We start from the raw sequence: 25,153 nt of genomic DNA on the forward strand, positions 1-25,153 counted from the left end.
GGATCGCAACAGGCGAAATGAAACGCTGTCAGCCAGCTGGGGACGGCACCTGTCAATCAAAACGTCCGTTATAAAGTCGCTCCTCTTTCGCGCCGTCTAGTCAAAGGCGGGAAAACAGCGCAAGGACCCGTTCCATAAGCGCGCGGAGTTTATTCCCGTATAGACGCAGTTTTGAGAGAGCATATCTCTCTCTTCTCTGCACATACTGTCAACTCTGTCTTTCGTTTACCAATCAATCACAGTGAAAATGGATAAATTACCTGCTATGAACATCAGCACCGTCAACAGTTCTTTGGATAGACGCTCATTTCTGGAGAGAAGTGGTTATCAGCACCTGGATCACGGAGATCTGAAGGTTTTGATTCCAGTGGTGCTAGGAATCATCTGCGTCCTGGGTTTCACCGGGAATGTAACTGCTATAGGAGTCCTGATTACCAACGCGCGTAAAGGTAAGCTGTCCTTGATCAACGCGCTCATCCTCAACCTCATGCTGGCTGATGGTCTGGTCTTGGCATTTGCTGTTCCCTTCAAAGCCACTGCTTATTCCCGTGCCAGCTGGACCCTGGGATTGTTTGTCTGTAAGACCTGTGACTGGTTCTTGCACTCCTGCATGGCTGCAAAGAGCTTCACCGTGGCCATCATGGCCAAAGCTTGCTACAGGTATGTCAGTAACCCCACCAAGCAAGTGACCATCCGTCTGAAGACTATCCTGGTTGTCCTCCTCTTCACTTGGCTCTTGGCTTGCGTGGTCCCAATTCCCCAGTGGCTTTTTTCCACCCTGCAAAGAGAAGGAAACGTAATGATTTGTGTTCAAGCAGTGCCCATCGAAGCCCATGATTTTATGTCCGTGTATGCCAAGGTGTACCCTCTTCTGACCTACTGCACACCTTTGAGTTTTGCTCTACTTTATTTCTGGAAGGCGTATGGACGATGCCAGCGCAGGTCCAGCAAGACCCAGAACCTGCGGACACAGATCAGATCCCGCAAACTCACCCTGATGCTGTTCAGTCTGACAGTGGCCATGGCCACCATGTGGCTCCCACAATGGGTTTCCTGGGTTTGGATGCGGCACGCGCTGGAGACCGAAGGTGCCTTCCCTCCGGTGCTCTTCACTCTCTCCGCACAGCTCCTCATGTTCTCCATCTCTTTAGTCAACCCTGTCATCGTTCTCGCCCTCTCAGAGGAATTCAGGGAGGGCTACATAGGCTTGTGGCGTAGGCTCACCCTCCGCAAGCAACCGGCAAAACACAAGCCAGGACCACACACCCCGACCGCCCCGAAGTCGCCAACCCCAAGACCAGAAAGATCAGCCCACCTCCCTCCACACCAGCCAGGGCAAACAGAGGAGCAAAAGCCTGAGAAGCAACCGGACCAGTGTGAAGGACTGCAGGAGAGCCCGACCAACAAGGATGGAATTGTACTGCCAGATGTAGAGCAGTTTTGGCAGGAGAGGGAAACCGGCTCCCAGTCACAGGAAAATGATCCTATACCCTGGGAGAACCAGGATCCCAAGTAAGGAAAACAGTAAGACAGTCTGAATCTACCCGCCTCTTTTTCATTTTGTCAACATAAAAGAAAAAACACATACAACACATCAGACCTCACCTCATAAATTATGAATGTATTTGATTTTGTGTGTTTAACTCTTCTTAAAAAGAGAAAAATGGAGAAAACTGGTTTGGTATAATTTATTAGGAGTACATGGAAATTATTATGTATTATTTGTATTGTATTATGTTGTTAAAAATGATGTATTATATAATAAAATAGGTAGATATAACTAAAGAAACCAGTGTGTTGTGACGTCTTGTGCGCAGAAGTCCACCAAGACAATAACAATGCTGAAAAGCTGTGCATAACTCTCTCCTGCCTATGGTATTAATAAAAAAAATAGATGTTGAAATCTTACTTTTATTGCTACTTGCCCCTTTTTGTTTATCGTGACAATATTCACACAATAAGATGGCAATAAAATGTCTACAGAATGAATATGCTATAAAAGAAAGTATTTAGGAAATGCATGTGTGTAAAATAAATTGTAATATATTACCTACTGAGTTGTGTTGTTTTTGTGGTCTGCTATGAGCCGTTCTATACATATTTGTGCAAACGGATGCAAAATGTAAAATCCAGTCAACATAAGTTAAAAAAATGGGTTGCTTTTATTCAACTTCAGCTGTACATAAAGCAAGTCCGAAAAACAATATCCTTTTAAGAAACATCTGAACAATTAAATTAAACCGTATAAGACCAGTTGACATGGCCAACTGCCAGTGCTCATACGGTCAGTCATAACACATTGTAAACAAACTAATGAATACATATTACTCATACATATTCATCATCTAGAAACATCTTTCATGTTAACCCAACAGTCAGTTAAAATGACATACACAGAGAGGCTTTCATAATTCTTGAATATCCCTGTGGGTGACGAAAGTCACCAAAAAATGTTCACAAAACTGGGAGGTTCTCCCAATTTCAACAAATCACAGTTTCTAAACAGTTTGGAGCAGAAGTGTGACATGTGAAACTGAATTGATGTTCGTGATTTGAGACCGTGGCTGGAGGAAAAAAAGGGGTCGACAGGCACCAGGTGGCGATACCTCCAGAAGACGTTCAGGACAGTTACCCAAACACGAGACAGATTCTCTACAATCACCATTTAGCATCTAATGCGGATTTCACCCTTTAGACTGGACGGATAAAGTGTTTGTGTAAGACAGGATAAGGACATGAAAATACTGTGGCTCGTTAGGGAGATGACCTGGAAATGCATCATAAAAATAAAAACTTCCAGTTGGTCCAAATACTTATTCGGTGTCTTATACTCAGATGATTTGATTGGTCTTTATCCCATGATGTTCTTTATGGCATGAGGGGGCAAGTCACAAGTGGGTATGTACCATTCACTTTCAAAGGTTTGACAAGTAGAACCTTTGGACTGGAGTGATTTATCTTTATGTTTCTGAGAGTCTATAATGTGAATGGTGGTAGTGTGGGAAAATATCTGGGAGATGTGTGTGAGATCATTTAGTGGAGCGTCGAGCAGGTTCAAAGGCAGTGGGAGGAGGAGGTGGTCCCCTGCGGTCTAGCTCCTCCACATATCCCATGAGGAGTTTGTGCCTCTCTTCTGACATACAGTCCAGAACCAGGTACCTTTTATCCTTTTCCAAGATCTTCTCAATGTCCGACAAGTGCTGCTCTGACTCCTGCATCAACTTGTGTGATCTGAAGACACAAAATTTAAATTTTGTCAAAACTCAAATCATTCAACCTGTTGAGGAGATTGTGCTATTACTTTTGGAACCAGACTTGCGGTTTAATCTGTGAAATTCACATAGACAAACTGAAGACAAAACCACAAACACAAGGTGGGAACATATGCAGGTGGGCTCTTTTGGCCTGGGCTAATAAATAAACACCAGAGAGCCACTCAGAAAACCCAAGCAACTGCATAGATCCCTGCTAAAATACTTCCACAACACCTTAACTGTAAGTGGCACATCTTAGAGCAGGCAACTTCTTTAAAATTTTGACCACTTTCTTCGGAAAATGAAAAAAATTGGTTCTATTAATTCAATTACAATAGTAATGTCATTATAGTAAGATGAAATACAGTTGCAAAACAAAATTATTCAACCACCCGGCGGAGACTGTAACAATTTACAAATGTAGGCTTTTCTAAAGATACAGAGTTTTCTAAAAACTGTATTTATAACAGTTTAGTGGTAAATTACAGCTGTCATAATTATTCAACCCCTATTCAGCTCTGCTGTTTTTAATAGAATGAGGCATTTATATAAAGCTTTCCTATGTACTACTGGACACCCAAAGCGCTTTACAATCATATCAGGGGATCTCTCCTCAACCAACACCAGTGTGTAGCATCCACTTGGATGATGCGACGGCAGCCACAGTACAACGGCGACAGTGCGCTCACCAGCTATAGGTGGAGAGAGGAGAGAGAGTGATAGAGCCAATTCAATGTAAGGGGATTATTAGGAGGCCATGATTGTTAAGGGCCAAAGGGTGGAATGTGGCAGGACACCGGGGTTACACCCCTACTCTTTTACGAGAAATGCCATGGGATTTTTAATGACCACAGAGAGTCAGGACCTCGGTTTTACGTCTCATCCGAAGGACGGTGCTCTTTGGCAGTATAGTGTCCCCATCACTACACTGGGGCGTTAGGACCCACACAGACCACAGGGTGAGAACCCCCTGCTGGCCTCACTAACACCTCTTCCAGTAGCAACCTGGTTTTCTCAGGAGGTCTCCCATCCAGGTACTAACCAGACTCAGCCCTGCTTAGCTTCAGTGGGAAACCAGTCTTGGGTTACAGGGTGATATGGCTGCTGGCTAAGTCACTTAAGTCACTTATTTCTATGGTATGGTACAAAATTGTTAAAACACAATTAAGCCTTAAAAATAAAAAATAAAAATAAAAATAAAAAACTGAATTAGCTTGTGCTGTTACACATACATACATTTAGTCCATGAATGTGCTTAAGCTGAGTAGCAAATATGGCCAAGTCAAAAGAGCTCTCACAAAAGCTATAGATAACGAATTGTTTTATTACATTAGAAAGTTTATGGCTATAAGAAGATTTCCGAAACACTAAAAGTTTCTAGAGACACAGCTGGCAGCCTTATTCATAAGTTTAAAATTTGTTGTACCAGAAAACCATTTAGGGTTTTGAAGAAAAAGCACAATATCATTAAGGGGAATAAAATGTTTGACCAGAGCAACTGAGAAAAACCCACAATTTACTGCCAAAAACTTGCAAAATAGCCAGATGAAAGGAGAGAAAAAAAACATTTCAATGCAGAGCATAAGAACAACACTAGACAAGCATGTCCTTCATGTTGGGACATCTTACCGAATGCCACTCTTGACCAAGAAGAACAAAAATGCAAACCTGAATATGCTAAAATTAATTTGGATAGATCTGTGGAGTTCTGGAAGAATTTTAAATGGAGTGATGTGACCAAAATGGACATTTTTGGACTGGATCTGCAGTGTGTCTAGTGTAAAAAAGGCAAAGCTTATGAGCAGAAGAACACCATCTCCATGGTCAAACATTGAGGCACTCCAGTCTTGTTATGAATGTATGTATGGTCTTCAGATTTAAATCTGATTCAAAATATTTGGTAGAATTTAAAGAAACCAGTGGTAACGTGAAAATCAAAGATTATATCAGTGATCTGGAAGCTTTTTCCAAGCAAGGAATGGGCCAAGATTGTGGTAAAGAGGTGACGGAAGCTTCTAAGCACTTACAGGGAGCATTTATTGAAGGATATAAAGAATTTAAAAAAAATTGCACAAAGTGTGACTTTTCGGGGCTGAGTAATTTTGAACACGAATGTTTAGAGCCAATTTGAAAATGTCTTGAATAATTAATGTACTATGATATATAAAGTAGGACAGTTTGTTTTTACATTTACTGGTTTCTCTTATTTCAAATAATTGGATTTATACAGGATATAATTATTGAATGATTCCTGAAAATTATCCAGATTTTCATAATCATATATTTGAAGCTTCTTACTTGTAGGTGATGAACTTGGTCTCTTTCAGGAGAGTTCTGAAGTCTGCTTTGGCCGTGATGTACTTGTCTTTGATGTAATCACCAAACTCTCTCTGTCTTTTCTATGGTGAAAAGCAGGTACATAAACTTAATATAAAGACATACTATAAAGACATAACTATATAGACTTACTATAAAGATACAACTATAGACTTACTATAAAGACAACTTTTTGACTAAAAGGAGTACAACTCATTCAAAAAGTTCAAGAGGCAAAGACAGGCCTTACTCTGTCACTGCTTGAAAACTTGATGCATCTCGGATCTTCTTTAATGAGTTTCTTCACTTCCTTCCATGACGTCATCAAAGTGATCTGATGTAGAGGAAGGAATATGAGTCAGTTGAATAAGCTGAATACAACAGATTAACTGACAACAAAACGAGTTAGACAAGTGTCCCATGTCACTGTGTACCGAGGTTGTTTCGTCCAGAAGTTGGCGAAAATGCTCCTTTTTCTTCTTTGAAAGGGCCTCAATGTGTTCGTTGAAGAGCCTCTCTTTCTCATCCCTCTCCAGCAATGAGGATGACTCCCAGCGATGATCCTTCCTCAGGCTACGGCGCGTGTCTGACCAGGCGGCATCAGGCGTCTTTACCTGTCACATACAGAAAACCATTTTCAAAGACAATTTTACAATATTAGATTTAAGATTGAGGTTATAGATAAATAATGGTGATGCGTTTTAACCATTCTATCACATTACATACAAATATACAAAAATTTTTCATAAATTGGAAAATTAAACATTTTCACTAGTGGTTGAATAGTTATAACAAGCATATTTCCATTGTATATGGGTATGAGATATTCAATCTGGCATCATGACATGAAGCCAAACTTTCTATAATTACCATATCAGACATGAGAGCTTTAAAATGCTGGACGGCCTCCTCCCTTTTGTGCTGCTCTCTCTCCCGGTCAATCTCTTTGGTTTGCTCCGAGCGGAATCTCTGCACCATCCGCTCTCTTTCCCTCAGACTGGCCTCTATCCGGGCCTGTTTCTCTAGCTCTTTCTCTTTCTCAGAGTTTGGATTCTGGAGGAGAATCAAAATCAAGGATCAGGACAAATTCCCCACAGAAGGAATAACATTCATCACCAAACAAAGTAAATGCTTATAAATAAAGTGTTGTGAAGTGAAATGAAGAGTACGGAGTTGTCAATACATGTGTTTGTACATGCGTCTTTTAACCATTCTGTAAAAGTATCTATATCCCTATGTTTTCATGCCTTTCTAAATTGTTGTCTAAAAATAGCACAGGTCTGGGTTGGCACCAAAACATGGTGTAAAGTGAATCAGCTTCTCTAACCTTGGCAAGACGCTCCACATAGTTCTTGAAGAGTTCCTCTCGAGCTGCAGAGGTTTCCACAGCCTTATAGCGAGGGTCAGTCTCCATCTTTTCCTTCACTTTGCTCCAGCGCTGCTGACCATCCACATGGTAATCTGACAGGAGCTCAAAAAAGTCTTGCTTGACCTTAAAGAAAACAATAGCAACATAAATGTAGTGGGACATGTCCCCAACACATAAGAGTGCACATAATTTGGCCTGTGTAGATCTAGGCTGGTAGGCAAAATTATGCTGGTTCAAATCCCACATGGGACAACAACTTCTCACCACAATTGCACCACTGAGCTGGGAAAGTCTGCTTAACGATCACTTGTATAACTTGAGTAATATATTGTTGGAGACTGGGACAGTTTCATTACTTGTGAACTATACCTTTCCAAGGCCAGTGGTTAATGAGTCACTACTGTCAAACTGATCATTGTTAATACGGTTTAATAATCACGGAATTAGATGGGCATCCTCTGGTGAACCCCACCTGGTGAACACTCCCTCCTAACCTATGGCCCCCCTACACAGGTGACATTTCACTGGCATTAATGTTTGATGGCTGACCTTTAGCTGCCAAAGCCAATCAGCCCAGACTTTCTGCACTTAATCCTAGCCACAAAGACAGCGCATATGTAGACCAAACGCCAGGGCAGATTACAGCTCATAAACAACTTACAGACTCTCAGAGTCTCTTAGTCTCAGCATACGAGTGTATTTGTCTGTGAACATGTAGTGTATTACGTGACAATGAATGTGAGGTAACCAAGAGATGCTTTGGTAGGTTGTCCTGATTTTTCTTGGTCTACCCATTGAGCACTTGTTTCTATTGTATTAAATGTCAGTTAAATAACAAGGGCCACTTCTGAATGTTTAATAAGACTGACATCTCAACTCATCTTTTGGTCAAATAAGGCAACAGTTGTGTATTAACTTTAGTTCCTCACCTTCTCCCCACGGTTCTTTGAGTTCTCTTTCTCCTTCTTTCTGAAGGCTGTCATAAATTCTATGAAAATGGCTTCTCTGTCTTTCATCTTTTCAACAGCCTTAAAGCGTGAATCCCTGGCATGTTTGGCAGCGAACTCACTGAAAGTTGTTCTGTGAAGAGAAAAAAGTAGTTAAGTTATGCATTTAGCATTTGTACATTCATTGCCATGCAAGAGGAGGATGTGAAAAGAGCTATAAAAATAATGACTTAACTTTTTGATTAACTTCTGAACGTTGTGGTAACTGAGCCCTTATCAGATTAACATTAAATTAAAATTGCCAATCAATTATTATTTAAACCAAATTCATTACATTACCGTTCAAAGATTTGCGGTCAGCAAGGATGCATTAAACTTATCAAAAGTGACAGTAAAGCTTTTTGAACATTCTATAAATTGATCAGTTTTTGTAAGTTATAAGTTTTCTGCATTATTTTCGACCTGTTTTCAACATTGACAATAATGAGAAATGTTTCCTAAGCACCAAATCACCATATTAGAATGATATCTATAGAAACTTTAAATTAAAATAGTATTTAATATTACTGTTTTTACTGTATTTTTGATCAAATAAATGTAGCCATGTTGAGCATAAGAGATTTCTTTCAAAAACATTTTAAAATTCTTACCGACCCAAACTTTTGAACAGTAATGTACATGGATATGCCATTAATTAACCTGAGTTATTAGTCGACGAGTCAATATTTGTTGCTATTAATTCAGCATTAATTCATTAAAAAATATTATAATATTATAGCAGACAAAAACATTAAATAGCCAAACAACTTGCACTGCACATTTTCAAGATGCCACACAAAGCCAAACATTTAAAAAATATACTGTTTAATAACCTTCCTGGTTCCAATTTCAAGGTGTTTATCAGAAATAAACCAACACAAAAGTACACAACGATATTACCAACATTGACAAATTAGGTTTATCCTGATGTTGAACTGTTTACCTGACACCAAGTTTAGCCTCCTCCATCATTTTCCTGAAGTCATCTTTGACCTGCATGATTTTATTCTTTTTCTCTTTCCTCTCCTCCTCAGCACGTGTCTTCACATACTGATCGAACACCTGTTGATGGGACAGTGGCATGAGATGAGTGGGCTAATATACAATACATTTATATGAACCTGTTTTCACATTGTGGACATGGTATCAGCTAAATACAGTGGAACGTGTACCTGTTTCCTCTCTTTGGGATTGAGCAGCAGATAACGTGGATCAAATACAATCTTATGAAGCTCCTTATCCCAGGTAGAGAATGCAGAGACCTGAGAAAAGATGAGAAAAGTGTTGAGAGATTCATTTCAACCCCCCCTTCCTCTTAATTAGGGTCATTAACAAGAAGAGAGCGTTCAGTAGGTGAGCCCCTCTGAGCGCGTCCCCCTCCTGCAGAGCTGGAGTCAGGGTGTGTGAGCCCACTGCTTTTCATCCTCCATTCCACCATCCCTAATGAATGACACAAACCCGACAGGTGGTCCTCAGCTTCCTTCTCTCAGCCTCCAACCCTTTCTTTTCCCACCATGCTAATTGGCGCAATGAGAGAGGTGTAATTAGATGGGGGGTGAACGGGCACGGGCAGCTCGTCTATTGGAGTGATGTTGACTATATGCTGCTGTACGGCACCTCTCAGACACGTGGGGGTCCGAGGATGAGGAGCAGAAGAGGGGGAAGGGGTCTTACCTTGATGATGAGACCCTTTGACTGCAAATGTGCCTTTCATCTTTGGCATAGGCTGGTGATGCAAAGGGCAGATAGCTCTCTACAACAGACTTGAAGGGATCTCCATTACATAAACGACATATGCGTTTATCCATATTTCATAGTTGAAACATCAAATCTGTTGCCAAGAGGCGGGAGATGTGAGACTCCACTGATCAGTTCTTCTCTGATCACTAGTAAATGTCAGGTAAGTATTTTAATGAGGACCGAAGCTTAAACAAATGATGGGTTTGACCTTTCAGACCAGAAAATAAATATATAAACTACACTGCGTGAATCACCCCCAGCAAAATCTCTCCACCATTTTGTTATGAAATATCTCAGGCATTAAACAGTTTGTTGATTTGTAAGTATATCAGTATTAACTGGATTTAAAAGTGGGTTTAGAAAAAAGCCCTAGAGTATTTGAGGAGTAAACACAGTTCTGCTCTGTAAGTATTGTTAAGAGCAGAACGATCTCACATGATTCAAGTTATACTTATGAAAAAAGACATACACTCTCTCAAAAGTTTGGGGTTGGTAAGATTTCTTTTTATGTTTTTTGAAAGTAGTCTCTTATGCTCTCTTAAGGCTGCATTTATAAAAAATAAAAAAAAGAATATTGAGAATTTGATAATACAATTTATATTTCAATTGTAGTTTTTTCATGTGATGGCAAAGCTGAATATTTAGCATCATTACTCAAGTCTTCAGTGTCACATGATCCTTCAGAATTATTTCTAATATGCTGATTTGGTGCTCAAGAAACATTCCTTTCCAGCACCAATGTTGAAAACAGTTATTATGCTGCTTAATATCTTAGTGGAAACTGTGACACTTTTCTCAAGATTTTTTGATAGAATGGAAAGTTCAAAGAACAGCATTTATTTGTAGCATTATTGTAGCATCACTTTTGTTTAATGCATGTCATGTTCAATTATTAATAAATAAAAAAGATCTTACCACAAATCTTTAAACTTTGTGTGTGTGTGTGTGTGTGTGTGTGTGTGTGTGTGTGTGTGTGTGTGTGTGTGTGTGTGTGTGTGTGTGTGTGTGTGTGTGTGTGTGTGTGTGTTTATTAGGGCTGTCAATAGATCAAAAAAATGAATCGCGATTAATTGCATAATTTTGTGCGATTAATCACACATTTATCATGAAAGTAAGAATACACCATTTATCTTGTTTAACACGTTCGTCGTTTGCTATATCCATCAAATAAACCATCAGATTGTAAAGGGTGATTCTCACAACACTATTTTCTGCAAGGTTTTTTCCAAGGTAAATTTAGGTGTCTTTACATAAAAAGACACTTGGAGACTCCAAAAGCACACCAAATAACCAAATGATATGAAGAGTCCATATAATTCAAAAATGAATGCACACCAAAGCACATTACAGAAAAAACTACTTTTCAGAATTCACAGTGTACAATGTGTACAACGCAACTGCAAAGAGATTGTTTACATATTAGACAAGTCAAGTTGCGATACGGAACAGGACCAGATGGGACGTTAAGGATTTTAAAAAGAATCGCACGCATTAACACGTTAAAGGAGAAGTTCACTTTTGAAAAAACTTTTGCTGATAATTTACTCACCCCCATGTCATCCAAGATGTCCATGTCTTTCTTTCTTCAGTCGAAAAGAAATTAAGGTTTTTGATGAAAACATTCCAGGATTTTTCCACATATTATGGATTCCATTGGGACCCAAACGGTTCAAGGTCCAAATGACAGTTTCATTGTCATTTGGCTTCAAAGGGCTTTAAACGATACCAGACGATGAATAAGGGTCTTATCTAGCGAAACGATCGGTCATTTCAAAAATAAAATAAAAAGTTGACGTTTTATAAGCACAAATGTTCGCCTTGCTCTGTTCTGTGATGCGCGTTCGTGACGTCACGTAATACGCAATTACGTTGAAAAGGTCAAGTTTGATGTGTTTACAAATGTGCGGAAGGAGGACCATATAAACATTTTCAAATGTATTTGTGTCAGTTTATCGTTTAAAATGCCCATTTCGTGTGCGCATCCTGAGTGTTTTAATATTAAAAAGCCAAAAAGAACATTTTCTTCAATTTTTCAAGCGTGACCTTTTCAACGTAATTGCGTATTACGTGACGTCACGAACGCGCATCACAGAACAGAGCAAGCCGAACATTTGTGCTTATAAAACGTCAACTTTTTATTTTATTTTTGAAATGACCGATCGTTTCGCTAGATAAGACCCTTATTCATCGTCTGGTATCGTTTAAAGCCCTTTGAAGCGGCAATGAAACTGTCATTTGGACCTTGAACCGTTTGGGTCCCAATGGAATCCATAATATGTGAAAAAATCCTGGAATGTTTTCATCAAAAACCTTAATTTCTTTTCGACTGAAGAAAGAAAGACATGGACATCTTGGATGACATGGGGGTGAGTAAATTATCAGCAAAAGTTTTTTTAAAAGTGAACTTCTCCTTTAACAGCCCTAATATATATTCCTTAATGTGCTCGCATAGTTAAAATGTGTATGCCTTACCCCTCGCTCGAGCAGCATGTCTTTAAACTGACTCATCCGAGCTTCCTGAGGTACCACGGCTCTCTCGCGCGCTGCCTTCAGCTCAGCCTCCATGGCTGCCTCCTTTTCTGAGTCCACCTCTTTCTTCTCCTCTATCCTAAGACACAAAACAACTAATCAGCCAGAAGACATGTCTGAGCATAAACAGGCATATTCACATCAAGCCAGAATTTTCAGCATTAAAAATATGCATAAGATGTCAAAACTTATTTTTGACACAGACTCCATAACATCATAATAATCGGCTGTCTTTATTAGTTAGAGACTAGACTTTTTTTTTAGATTGTTCAGATGCCGAACAATTTATTCTGGTATACAAAATGTTTTCAGAGAATTATGAAATTCTAATTTGACAGGTTTGATGTGGATTTTTATCTTTTTTATATATATTTTACTTTCATTTCATTTGTATCTGACTTGGTGTCCATTGCCTTTAGTGCTGGGAGACATAAGTATTTTTAATGCAATTTCCTCTAACGTGGAACATAAAAAATAAACAAAAAGTCAAAACCATCCCTGTTTACTTTCTTGAATCAAATTCCTTGTCTCATTGTGCGTGGTTTTATAAAGCAGAGAAAATACAGAAAAAATTCTCACTTTCGTTTCTTGGCCTTACTGGGTTCATCATCAGGTATATCATCTGCAATAGCGAACTCCTGTTCCTCTTTAACCAACACTGTGTCACAGGAAACAAAAACATGCAACAGAAGGTTTAGACCTATTAAAAAGCTGTTGAATGAGTCAGACATGGATAGAGAGCGCTTCATGCTCACAGCTGACTAAGACAGGAATGGACAGGAACTGCTGTGGTGTACCAAAGACACAGATTTAGAAAAAAACTCACTGGTGCAAAATATTAAATTATCAAATTTGTTCTTATTGACTTTAGATATGGTTTAGATACAGTGTTATTTTTATTCTCTCTAGATGTTTGCCAATAAATACATGAATAATCTGTCATGAAAAAATGCAAACACTTGATGGGAGAGATATGTACACATGCATTTCTAGGGAGATGACCTTTACCCATTTTGTGGCTGTTGTCCAGGCCTCTTTTGTGCGGAGGCTCCTGAATCGCTTTATCTACATCAACCCTCCCCACCAGCTCCTCTGGTCGCTCCCACATGGACAGACGTGTGGTGGGGTTATAAAAGAACACCCGCTCGTCGCCCGTCCACACCACACACCTGACACATAAGCATAGGGTTCAGGTCAATCCAATTCAAAGAGCTAGCATTCAAAAGCTCCAACTATATCATTTGGCATTTAATTGCTTGTGAACTCATTTTGAGGGTGATTTACAAATAATAAAACTTTTGCATATTTAATGTAGTTGAATCAAGTAAATCTGTTTTGATTAAACAGGCACGAGAGATTGCCTACCATGGTGTGCCAGGAATGGGTGTGGTTGCAACAGGCTTTGCTTTTTTTGCTGCCTTCTGTTCCTCTGTCATCTCTTCATCTTTCAGCTCCTTTGAGTAATGCACAGATGATGTCAGAAACTCTTTGGGTATTTAGAAACAATTTAGAAAACTAGGTTTGTTACCAACCTCTTTCTGCTCTTTTGGTGGGTGGATTTTTGGGCTTCCATCTTCCATGTCCATGATTTCAGCATCAATCATGTCAACAACTGCATCCTTGATCTTCTCACTCTCTTTTTCTGTATGGAAACATGGAGATGAGCAACTGTCAAATCTCATAAAAGACTAGTTTCAGAGGGCTGTATTCAAGAAAACAGACTAATATGTTAAAATGATATTTGCTGGCTAAGACATTTCAGCACTGAGGTTTCTAAAAACAACAATTTTGAAAAATAAAATGTCATTGGCATTTAATATTTTATTATAATTTTTTCAAGTCACAACATGGGTGATTGCCTCATGTTTTTGGCTGCACTTACACTTGCACAAAAGCTACTATTTTTTACTTGCACCTGACACCGATTGGATATTGTTGCACACATGCAAACACAGAATGTGTGGACTGCAAATAAATTGAATCTTACCATGCCTTACATCACTTCAGAATTTCTAGATCTAACAGCCCATAAACAAAAGAACTACTGTTATTTTGATCCATTCAGTTAAATTTTCCACACATTTTTGACAGCTTTAACATGTCCAGGCTGGCAAGTGATAAAGGTTCAAGTGGGATAATTACAAATGGGGCTTTAAAGTGTAAAAAAGAAAGAAAAAAAAGATTTTTTATATACGGATATTCAATACCCGAGGGTCAACTGTGTCACTACAAGCTATCACCAATGGAATCATTCTAGTTTGGGTGGGGATTAATGTAAACGCCAATACAAGTCGTGTCTTAAGTGAATGTAAACAGATAAAAAAATAAAATAAAAAAGATCTGATCTGTGTTAAACTTGAAGTGTAAATGCAGCCTTTGTCCCGGTCTCTAACCTGTCTCTTTGAGCTCTTCTGGTTTGTCCCAGGTGGTCTCCTGTGTGTGTTTATTGTAGTAATATGACTTTCCCTCTTGGGTTTTGAACTCAGACCACTCGGATGTGCTCAGAGCTCCAGGCAGTCCTGAGGGCCCGGCCATCGCCATTTGAGGGGGCATCATGGGTACTAAAGGTGGTGCCATGCCATGGAGCATACCTTGAAATAACATATACACAAAATCAGAATCAGTTCAAGACATGTAGCTCTTCTCTGTTACAATCAGAATGACAGATTTTTTTTTTTACATTGTTGTATTAACAACATGGTTAAAACAACAAGTTAAAAAAGGGGTAATGTCAGAAATTGAAAAAAAAAAAATTTATTTAGCCATTGTATAATCTGTGTTGGATGATTTAATTACTGCACAAAATATAACAAAAAATCTAAACACTAAATTAAATGAGAATGAGGCATGCAAAGACAATACCAACACAATATCACATTAAAACCATTAAAGAAAAAGGGACAAGGTAGGAACACATTTACAACAAATCAAAACACTGTTATCTGAATTTCTATAGCAATTTATTATCTACGTTACTGCCTTGAACTCAACTGTAACTTAAAAGTTTTCAAAGGGACAAAAACTGATTTACTCCAACTATGTAACATGTTAAGTCAAAAACAAGTCATAAAAGTGGCATGATGTTGTTAAAATAATGTCTCAAGAAACAAATGGCCTCTAATTGGAAATTATTACATTGAAAGAAAGCATAGAGATGCACAACAGTTACTAACATGCCATAACGGGGAGGGAATTACCGTTTTTGGTAGGAGAGATAGTCTTTACATAGGGACAGCTGACTATCTGCATCATTGCTACACCTGAAAGAGCGTATAAGCAAGCACAGAGTGTTGGAAAAAACACAAACATACGTCATCTACTGCTTTCAGGTGTCAGGAGAGTAAATGCTAGATAATTTATGATGAAAATACTACAGTATTATCTTACATTGCTAACTGATCTATATATTATTCAATTGAATTTAGGCAATAACGCCAGCCTATGTTGCTTGGCAAACAACTGCACATGAAAATGGCAAATTACAGCCATCTATAGAAGACTGAACATTTCTGCAACACTACGACATTAATGCAGTAGTTAAGACTGCATTTATCACTTATTGTTATATATTTATTACAATAGAGCTTGCTTTGAATCATCTTCTACATAATACGATTTCATTAATGATGTTAGTTAACTCATCCAATAAGCAGACATGGGCATCTTTTCGACTCTACAGGTTCCTGTCAAACTACAGACATGCTCTGGATAGTAAGAAAAAGACAGAAAGACAAGGAACTGAGGAGAGAAAGGCAGTTGCATTCAGAGTACACTAAAGCTAAAGAATTCTTAAAGGAACACTCCGACTTTTTGGGACTTTAGCTTATTCACAGTATCCCCCAGAGTTAGATAAGTCCATACCTTTTTCATTTCTGTGCGTTCTGTAAGTGTTATTTGACGCATAAATAGGAAAATGTTTGCATTATTTTGTCACTTATTGGGATTAGTATGCTACCTTATCCATTTACATCCAGTCTTTGTGCTAAGCTAGGCTAGCGGTGGGTGCGTCAAATAACACTTACAGAACGCACAGAAATGAAAAAGGTATGTATGGACTTATCTAACTCTGGGGGATACTGTGAATAAGCTAAAGTCCCAAAAACTTGGAGTGTTCCTTTAAAGGGATAGTTCACCCTAAAACGAAAATTAAGTCATCATCTACTCACCCTGGCGTGGGTCTAAAGTTGTTTGCCCTTCTTTCTTTTATGGACCACAAAAAGAGATTTTTGCACTTTTCTATATAATGGCAGTGAATAGCAAGCAGCATCAAGGTTTTTTTTTATTTTATTTTTTTTATGATTCCATGCGATACGTGCCGTCTATCTTAAGTGTTCTGAGGGTCTGTCGTGTTTTACTTAGTCTTGATTTCTCACAACTTGATTTCTTTTTCAGGGCGAGACTGAGTGAACTGTCGTGTAGCCGTGCAGAGAAGACCAAAGTCTAGAATTTTGTTTAATAATACATTCAATTTCTGTTTGTTTTTCACCAAACCCTATCATAAACCCTCCAGAACACAGAATACAGCACATGTCACATGGGATCATTCTGAGATACTTTTTCATATTTTTAAAAAGCTCGATGCTGGTCGCGATTCACTGCCACTGCGCAAGCGCAAGCAAACATTTATTTATTTTTTTATTCTCCTTTTGTGGTCCATAAAAGAAAGAAGGGTATGCACTACAGCATTAGAACAACACCCGGGTGAGTAAATGATGACTAAGGGGCCGTTTACACAACATAGTTTTTAAATAAAAATGAAAAACTTTATGCGTTTTTGGCCATTCATTTGCACAACAACAGCGTTTTGGGGGTCTGAACTTTTGACTTTTGAAAACGGGTTTCAAAGTGCAACATTTTTGAAAATTATACCGTTATTGTCTCTGTGTAAACTACAAAAACACGAATTTGTGAAAACGATGACATTATGTGCATGCATATTCCGCATTAAGTTGAGGAGATTCCCCCCTTCTATGTAAAGCACTTTGAGGTCTCAGAAAAAGCGCTATATAAATGTAACAAATTATTATAGGCGCATCGTTTTTTTTACAAAGTGACATCGCCAACTACTGGCCTGGCAGCATAATGCAGCGTTTTTAATCGTTTTCACAGATCCGTGTGAACTGTCGTCTGTGCGCAAAAAAAGGCAAAGGAAAAACGTTTTAATTTTTAGTATTGTTGTCATGTAAACGTATTAACTTTCATTTTAGGGAGAACTATTCCTTTAGCAGAATACAATTGATTCAACAAGTTCAAAGGTCAGACCTACCAGGCAGTGGAATGGGCATGGCAGGCAGGGGTACTCTGAAGGGTGGCACCATGACAGGAGGGAACCCTGGCATTGGAGCAGTGGGCTGTGGCACAGTATGAGACAATGCCACCGGCATAGGTGGCGGTCCTGCAGTCATGGAGACCGTAACCGTTGGCGGATTGACAGCTGCTATTGAGGTTGCCATAGGACTGGGGGTTGTGGTTACAACTGACGGCATCTCCACTACGTCAGGGGCTACAATTCAAACAGTTGAGAATACAGAATGGTAACACTTGTGATTTACTTTTGATAACAAAGCAAAATTAATAAACAATTGCTGAGCTGATTAAATAATTTTTCTGCAAAACCCAACAGAGATCAATGAAATAAAATATGTCTCTGAACAGATGACAGAAAAGATTATAAATATTCATAATTAACCCAAAGTTTATTACGAAATAAGGAAGAAGTAATAGTTTGAATAAAAATACCCATATTAGGAATAGAGTACTTCTGGAGTCAAATATACCATCCTCAGGTTCCTTTTATATATAGTTGAGAAAAAAACAAACATTATAAGAAGCCAAAACTGATGTAAAAGGTACCCAATCTGAATAATAAATATACAACTATATTACTTTTTGAATTCCAAAAAAAAGCTGTATTACTGTAATAGCTAACATTACTTTGCAACATATTGTATTGTTACCACAACTGATGTCTTTTCTGTCTATTTTTTTCTTTTCTTATAATATTTATTACTACTATTATGGATGTAATTTCTGTTTCTTCATTTTTTTCAGCCAATATATTCAATTGTTAATTGACAACCCTTAACATACGTAACCTAACCCTAACATACGTACTATTAAAGACTTCAGGTACCAATCCAAATGTAAGGCAATGTTCAAATGATTACTGTATTACAAACCTACTTAAACAAACACAGGAATTGACAGGAATAAATTACATTAAAAAAAACATTTAAATAGAAAACGGTTATTTTGAATTGGAATATTTTCCGCCAATAATAATGTATTTTTGATCAAATAAAGGCAGCCTTGCTGGGAAAAAAACAACAACAACCTCAAAGTACAGTTCACTTTTTTGTGTTTACTAACCCTAACCAGACACAATGCAATAAGATTTCAGCAGCAAACAACATGACAACAGGAAGAAAAAAGCTCATCAAAAGTAGTGCATAATCAAGTTCATAAATATTTTGAATCTAATTATATGATGTGCCAATTAATTAATCGCACATGATTGTGCACATCAAAATTGTAAAGTCATTATTGTTTTAAATGAGAAAAGCTTCAAACAGACACATTTATGCCAGCAGCCATGTCACCCTGTAGCCCAAGACTGGTTGCCCACTGAAGCTAAGCAGGGCTGAGTCTGGTTAGTACCTGGATGGGAGACCTCCTGGGAAAAACCAGGTTGCTGCTGGAAGAGGTGTTAGTGAAGCCAGCAGGGGGTGCTCACCCTGTGGTCTGTGTGGGTCCTAACGCCCCAGTGTAGTGATGGGGACACTATACTGTCAAAGAGCACCGTCCTTCGGATGAGACGTAAAACCAAGGTCCTGACTCTCTGTGGTCATTAAAAATCCCATGGCACTTCTTGTAAAAGAGTAGGGGTGTAACCCCGGTGTCCTGGCCACATTCCACCCATTGGCCCTTAAAGGTAGGGTAGGTAATCCTGTTCAGAAACACTTTTTTTTATACTGGGTGAAATGGTCCTTCCATCCTGATAGTAGTCAATACATTATGTGTTTAGAAAAAGGAATGAAAAAAATCAGACCTCTGTAGCAGCTGCAGGACAGTAAAAACTCTGACCAATCACTGCCATTCGGTGCGAATGTAAAGAACCAATCAGATGCCTTCATGTCTCGTGCCCGCCCCGAGCCCCACTGCGCGCGCTGCCCGGCGTGCACTCATCACATGTCACCGTTCCCGGAAATATTCAGCTCAAAGCACCTGCATATGCAGTCAGCGAAGGCAAACAAGGCAAAAACTACTTCCTCGGACCCTGCCCGCGCTCTTGAACGACCTCCTCTGCTTCGCCCTCAACCCCGGACCTGTCCTCGAGCCGACGATGCGGTACTTGTCTCCGGACTCGGAGTGTACGTTAGTCTTCATTAGAGTCAACAATGTTTTCATCATGGAAACTCTTACATGCAAAACACCGTATATGTTATGAATCTTACACGAAATTCATCTTCATCACAGTGTAACTGATGGTAATGGAAAAACGTGTATCAATGCAACCTGTTTTTAGTTTTGCCTTATAAATATAGCTCGTTACCGAATGAAACTTTACCATTATCGATATGCTAGCTTGATAGTGAGTACTAAAAGAAATCTTATTTGTTTATATTCATAGTGATAAAGTTAGGTATTTTATTACATGTGATTCTGACATGATGTCACTGTATGTACTGCGCTCCTTCCTCTCCACTCGTCTCAGGTAATAAATGCGTCTTGTTCCAGCCTGAGCGTTTGGCGTGACGCGTTCATGTGTTTTGGGGGCGTGGCTTTGGAAGGAGCTCAGAAGGGAGGGGGTGGAGTGAATGGAAATAATGAGCTGTGTTTATTGCAGATTAAAAGGTCTACAGTCACTCGATTTTTATATTTTCTTTTTCAGAGTACTTACATTTTAATTATGTATTGGTATATAAAGACAGTTTAAACAAATTTGGAATGTTTTTTTTTTTAGAAAAATGATTACCTACCCTACCTTTAACAATCATGGCCTCCTAATAATCCCCTTACATTGAATTGGCTCTATCACTCTCTCTCCTCTCTCCACCTATAGCTGGTGAGCGCACTGGCGCCGTTGTACTGTGGCAACCGTCGCATCATCCAAGTGGATGCTACACACTGGTGGTGGTTGAGGAGAGATCCCCTGATATGATTGTAAAGCGCTTTGGGTGTCCAGTAGTACATATGAAAGCGCTATATAAATGCCTCATTCATTCATTCATTCATTCCAAATATTTTAATTAATTCAACAGAATTTATTACACAAACTTTTTTTTTTTTTTTTTTTAAGCTGCAACTAAATTGCCATTTAGACATTTACAGAACAAAACAGTCTGGTTACCAACATTCTTCAAAATATCTTTTTATGTTCTGCAAAAAAGTCAGACATGTTTGAAACTACATGAGGGTGAGAAAATGTAAACAAACAGAATGACTATCCCCAAAATATGTTTTTTTTTGTTTTTTTGTTTTTTTTATGAAATTATAGTCTAAATAAGAAACTAAAACTGACAGTAGGTGGCAGTAAATGTCTAAATGAATAAATTGAGTCATTCATTCATGTGAACATCCCAAACACCCTAATTGGGCTCAGGTACAGGACAAAAATGTATTAGTTTGGAGCTGCTATTTTTTTTAGTGTGCGGACTTCACACTTCTTGGCTCTTGGCTTCCAGATTGGCTCAAAACACGAATTCATTCAGAAATGTAACACTTTCTCGTTGGCAAAATTTAGCAGAAACAGACAATATAGTGTCTAAAATAAAACACAATATTAACTTCTTATTTATTGAAATGTTGCATTAAATCAATATCACACTGGCACTCGTGCTACTTGGGACAAAATAAGCAATGTGCAAAACTGTGCTTATTTCTCGTGTGCTATTGCTTAACTATATCATGTGATATAAATAAATATGAGACGATAAAGATATAATTATCTTGAATTTTAGAGGCATTCTAACTGCATTCTATAGGCTCCATCACACAGTGAGTTGTTGCCCTGCTCCGTTCACCAATCAACTGTATGAAATGTTGGATGAACTATGTAGATCTTGGGCGGGTGCAGTAAATCATTTTAACACGAATATTTTTTCATAACTAACTAATTAAATTAACGTTTTAAATCAACAGCCCTAGATAGGACACGGTGAGTGTCGAACACGAACACAGGCGCTTGACATGCACTGTAGAAAGTTTTATCCTTATCCAATGTTTGTGTGATTTTTCTACACAAGTTATATAAGCTATTAGTGTTGTCACGATACCAAAATTATTGTTTCGATACCGATACCAAATCAAGTATTGCGATTTCGATACTTTTTCGATACTTTTCCTGAAAAGGGAGAAACACTCTCAAATATCATTGCTGTGCTTTATTTTAAAACCGGGACAACATTCTAATCATATAACACACTAATAAATGAACATATGAACAGCAGATATATTAAACATTTGAACAAAATATGAAATATAAAAATATAAAAAATAAATTAGAGCAATGACATTCAAGGTAAAAATTTTTATAAATTTAGCAGCATTATCTCATTTATCATAAGAAACATAAGAGCTTTATCTTGATTCTGAACTTTGAATAAAAATATGAACAACGATTATATTAAACAATGTTTAATATTGGTAACATATGATAAGCCTCATTGGTGATATATTTGACATGTGGGGAGAGAGTTGTGGAAGGCCTATACTTCATGTTAAACATAAATATATAGCAATAGCAGCAAAGACAACGTCGGCAGTGTTGACGGCAAAATAGGCTACAGAATACATTTATATTGTATTTATGTCAAAACTTTCAAACATCAAAATGTCATTTATTAATATGTATTCGTGTCAAAATGACATAGAAACATCTTTTCCTATTCTATTTTGCCTGGAAACGCTTCCAACACGCTTGCGTGTCGCGTGAAAAATAGGCGTCGGTTCTATTTCTAGCATGCACACGTTTTCCGCGCGTCTCGAGCTGCGCCCAGACTCGTGTGTCACGCAGGCAGTTAACATGGGAGCCGAAATAAAAACGGACACGACACGCAGTCAGTGTGTCGCCGGCATTACAAATCTGGAAGGCGGTCTTTCTTAGAAGTATCGATACTAATAAATTAAGGAATCGTGACGTTTTTCATTTCCGATTTACTTTTGAAGTATCGGTTCACCGTGCAACAGAGAAAGGTAGGCAACGTACTTCCATATGTCACTCCTCGCGTCATCTATTTCTACGAGTCGTGGACCACTTGTGCTCGCACATGCAGCCATCTCGCTGTAGTGTTTTGTCACATGACACTGACAGCGGCAGGTTCTTTGCTGCGTGCGTCAGGAAAAAAACACAGACGTCCATATGGGAGGCGTTTTTTTTTTTGTTTTGTTTTTAAAGTATCGATACTGATAAATTTAGGTATCGTGACGTTTTTAATTTCCGAGTATCGCGATACTTTTGAAGTATCGGTACACCGTGCAACACTATAAGCTATAAGTTATAAGTTATAAAATAAAATCTTTATACCCGTTTAGACGTGTTGCCGTCATCAGAAGATTGCGTTATGTGCATTTTAAGCATAGACTAGCTTACTTGTAAAAACCAAAGTACATTTTGGGCTTTAGAAGTTCACGGGAATGACATTTACCTGATACAGGTGTTGGGAGGAGAGGTGAAGCTGCTGTAATAATGCTGGGAGAGGAGATGGTCATGGATGTGGAGAGGCTCTGGGAGGTGTGTGTGGCTGTAGTGCTGTTGACTGCAGCTGGGATGCTGATAGATGGACCGGGCCCGGTGGAACCTCCACTGGCTGCTGCCACTGCCGCCGCTGCCTGGCTCAGCATCATTGGACCCAACTCAGCCTGCTGGATCACCTTCACGCCTTCAGGTTTTGTCCAGGACGACTCCCTTGTACGTGCATTGTAATAATACACCTGAATAGAGAAGCAAACAGAAGAGGACTATAGATCAAACTGTGTGTGTGCACTGTAAAGAAAGAAACAAAGTATTTTGTTATAGCATCAACTGCATCAAGTAAAGAGACTAACAATGCAACAGTGCATTACGCTTGTGCTTTAGCTGGGAAAATACTCAATACATCATGAACTCCAAAAATCCATTATGCAATTTCCAACTGATTATGCATTCATTTCGTATGCAAAATACAATAATTAAAATGTTCTCAGTTGTAAAAATCAACAATTTCCTCTCCAGTTACATCAAATCCTTTGGCATATTTATATAAAGATATTACTTAAAATATATAATATACACTTACTGTTCAAAAGTTGTTGTTTTTTATTCAACAAGTAAAGGGATTTATAATGTAACAAAATTCTATTTTAAACTTTCTATTCATTTTGAGCTGTTTCAACATTGATCATACTTATAAATAATAGTAATTATAGTGAAATTTCAGCTTTGACATCAAATAAATAAAATTACATTTTGGAATACATTCAAATAGAAAATTTTTATTTTAAAACCTTGGTGAGCAAATAACATTAAACATAAAATATGCCCTCTTTCAAAAACATTTAAAAATCCTTCTGACCCCAGCCCTCTAAAAGGTAGTGTTTAAGAAATAACTATAATCCAAATCTAATGTTGGCTTGTCAGAACAAATATTTGCAATCCTCTCATCTCAAGACTTTTAGAACAAGAAATAGCTAGATTACAACACAAGCCTTTGGGAATCAACAAATTGTTTTGAATGTAAATCTATACCTTTCCTTCTGGACTCTTATTCTCCACCCAGATCTCTTCTGTAGAGGGCATGGAAGGAGCAGGAGCAGGAGAGGCTGTAGGTGGTATTCCTGGAGGGAAGATCATGCCAGGTGGAGGTGGCATGGATCCTCCGGGCGGAGGCATAAACGGGGGTCTCTTAAAATAAAAGTCATAGATGTCAGTGGAACCTTCCAAACACCCAACCTTCTCTTTCTATTCCGATTAACACAAAGTTAAGGAATTTCACAATAAACGGTATCTGATATACTACTATTCATACCTGTAAAGGTGGGGCACCCATTGGAGGGGGCACACTGGGGTCAAAGGGGATCCGTCCGAAGGGCGGTCGGGCAGCGGGTGGAGGACCCCTCATCATAGCAAAGGGAGGCACAGGGGTGCTCAGTAAAGGCTGCCTGCGGGTGGAGGTGCTGGCAGGAGGAGGTGCAGTGGCAGGGAAACGCAGTGCTGTCTGCTGGGCCATACTGGTGGAGCGAAAATAAACTTTAACAATAATATATGTACAGTACACAACGACTAACGTTACTGCAGACAGAAGAGTTAACTCATTCTTACGAACCATACTCCCGTTTAAACCTTCCTGAGTTGACATAACAGACTTCATATGATGTGCATTTGTATCTTAAACCACGTTCTATAACCTGAAGTGCAATGAAAAAATCAATAAATAACGGTATAAGAACATTCAGTCGTGTGTTGTTACGCTGCTTTCATTGTCCACGAACCAACAGGCCAAACGAGGCTTTAAAAAGATTCAAATTAGCCAACTGGGAAACACTACCCAGTTGACTATTAAGGAAAAAACAAGACTAAGTATAACTGGTCGTTCGTGTTAACCGGTGTATGAAATATAATGCAAAATCCGCACCTGTTAGCGGCCAGGCCAATGCCTTCTGCCTCTGTGTGATCCGCCATGACGGGAATAGTAAAACAAATTAAAAGTCCCCTTGACGCATTTCCGTTGGAGTCTCGTGCACGGCCGCCAAATTGTTTTCAAACTCCAAACTCCAAGTCACGAAAGCTGATACCTTTACATTTCAAATCATTTTGAATAATTAATATAGTTTTAATTGAATTGTTTGTAAATATATTTTCCCCAAACTGGTTTCATCAGGACACTGTTTTTATTTAGATTTGCTGAGAGACGAGGTAACTGTAAGTTGCTCATAACATTTTGTAGGAAAGTGTAGTAAAAACAGGTGATATGACGGACTAC

At 38.6% G+C, this 25,153-nt stretch overlaps 2 protein-coding genes across 4 annotated transcripts; one reads left to right on the forward strand and one right to left on the reverse strand.

The window, feature by feature from the left end:
- gpr151 (G protein-coupled receptor 151) lies at nt 1-2,009 on the forward strand. The gene has a single exon (XM_082177599.1). It carries the CDS (start codon nt 248-250, stop codon nt 1,514-1,516), a length of 1,269 nt encoding a protein of 422 aa, XP_082033725.1. The 5' UTR covers nt 1-247; the 3' UTR covers nt 1,517-2,009.
- Nucleotides 2,010-2,145: 136 nt separating this feature from the next.
- tcerg1a (transcription elongation regulator 1a (CA150)) lies at nt 2,146-24,872 on the reverse strand. Of its 3 annotated transcripts, none has more exons than XM_082177540.1 (21): nt 24,806-24,872; nt 24,200-24,401; nt 23,920-24,075; nt 22,841-23,126; nt 17,461-17,697; nt 15,392-15,454; nt 14,588-14,785; nt 13,727-13,836; nt 13,560-13,648; nt 13,203-13,363; nt 12,774-12,852; nt 12,138-12,273; nt 9,098-9,187; nt 8,869-8,987; nt 7,869-8,019; nt 6,898-7,062; nt 6,441-6,623; nt 6,005-6,184; nt 5,821-5,904; nt 5,553-5,653; nt 2,146-3,231 (listed from the first exon to the last, which is right to left on the reverse strand). In XM_082177540.1, the coding sequence occupies exons 1-21, from the start codon at nt 24,850-24,852 to the stop codon at nt 3,030-3,032; spliced, it is 3,039 nt and encodes a 1,012-aa protein (XP_082033666.1). In that variant the 5' UTR covers nt 24,853-24,872; the 3' UTR covers nt 2,146-3,029. The 3 variants fall into 3 exon arrangements, with proteins under 3 accessions (XP_082033666.1, XP_082033667.1, XP_082033668.1); XM_082177541.1 differs by lacking the exon at nt 24,806-24,872 and adding an exon at nt 24,497-24,787; XM_082177542.1 differs by lacking the exon at nt 15,392-15,454.
- Nucleotides 24,873-25,153: the final 281 nt, after the last annotated feature.

Source organism: Leuciscus leuciscus (assembly GCF_965113295.1).
Source record: "Leuciscus leuciscus genome assembly, chromosome: 8".
In the NCBI taxonomy this organism is placed as follows: domain Eukaryota; kingdom Metazoa; phylum Chordata; class Actinopteri; order Cypriniformes; family Leuciscidae; genus Leuciscus; species Leuciscus leuciscus.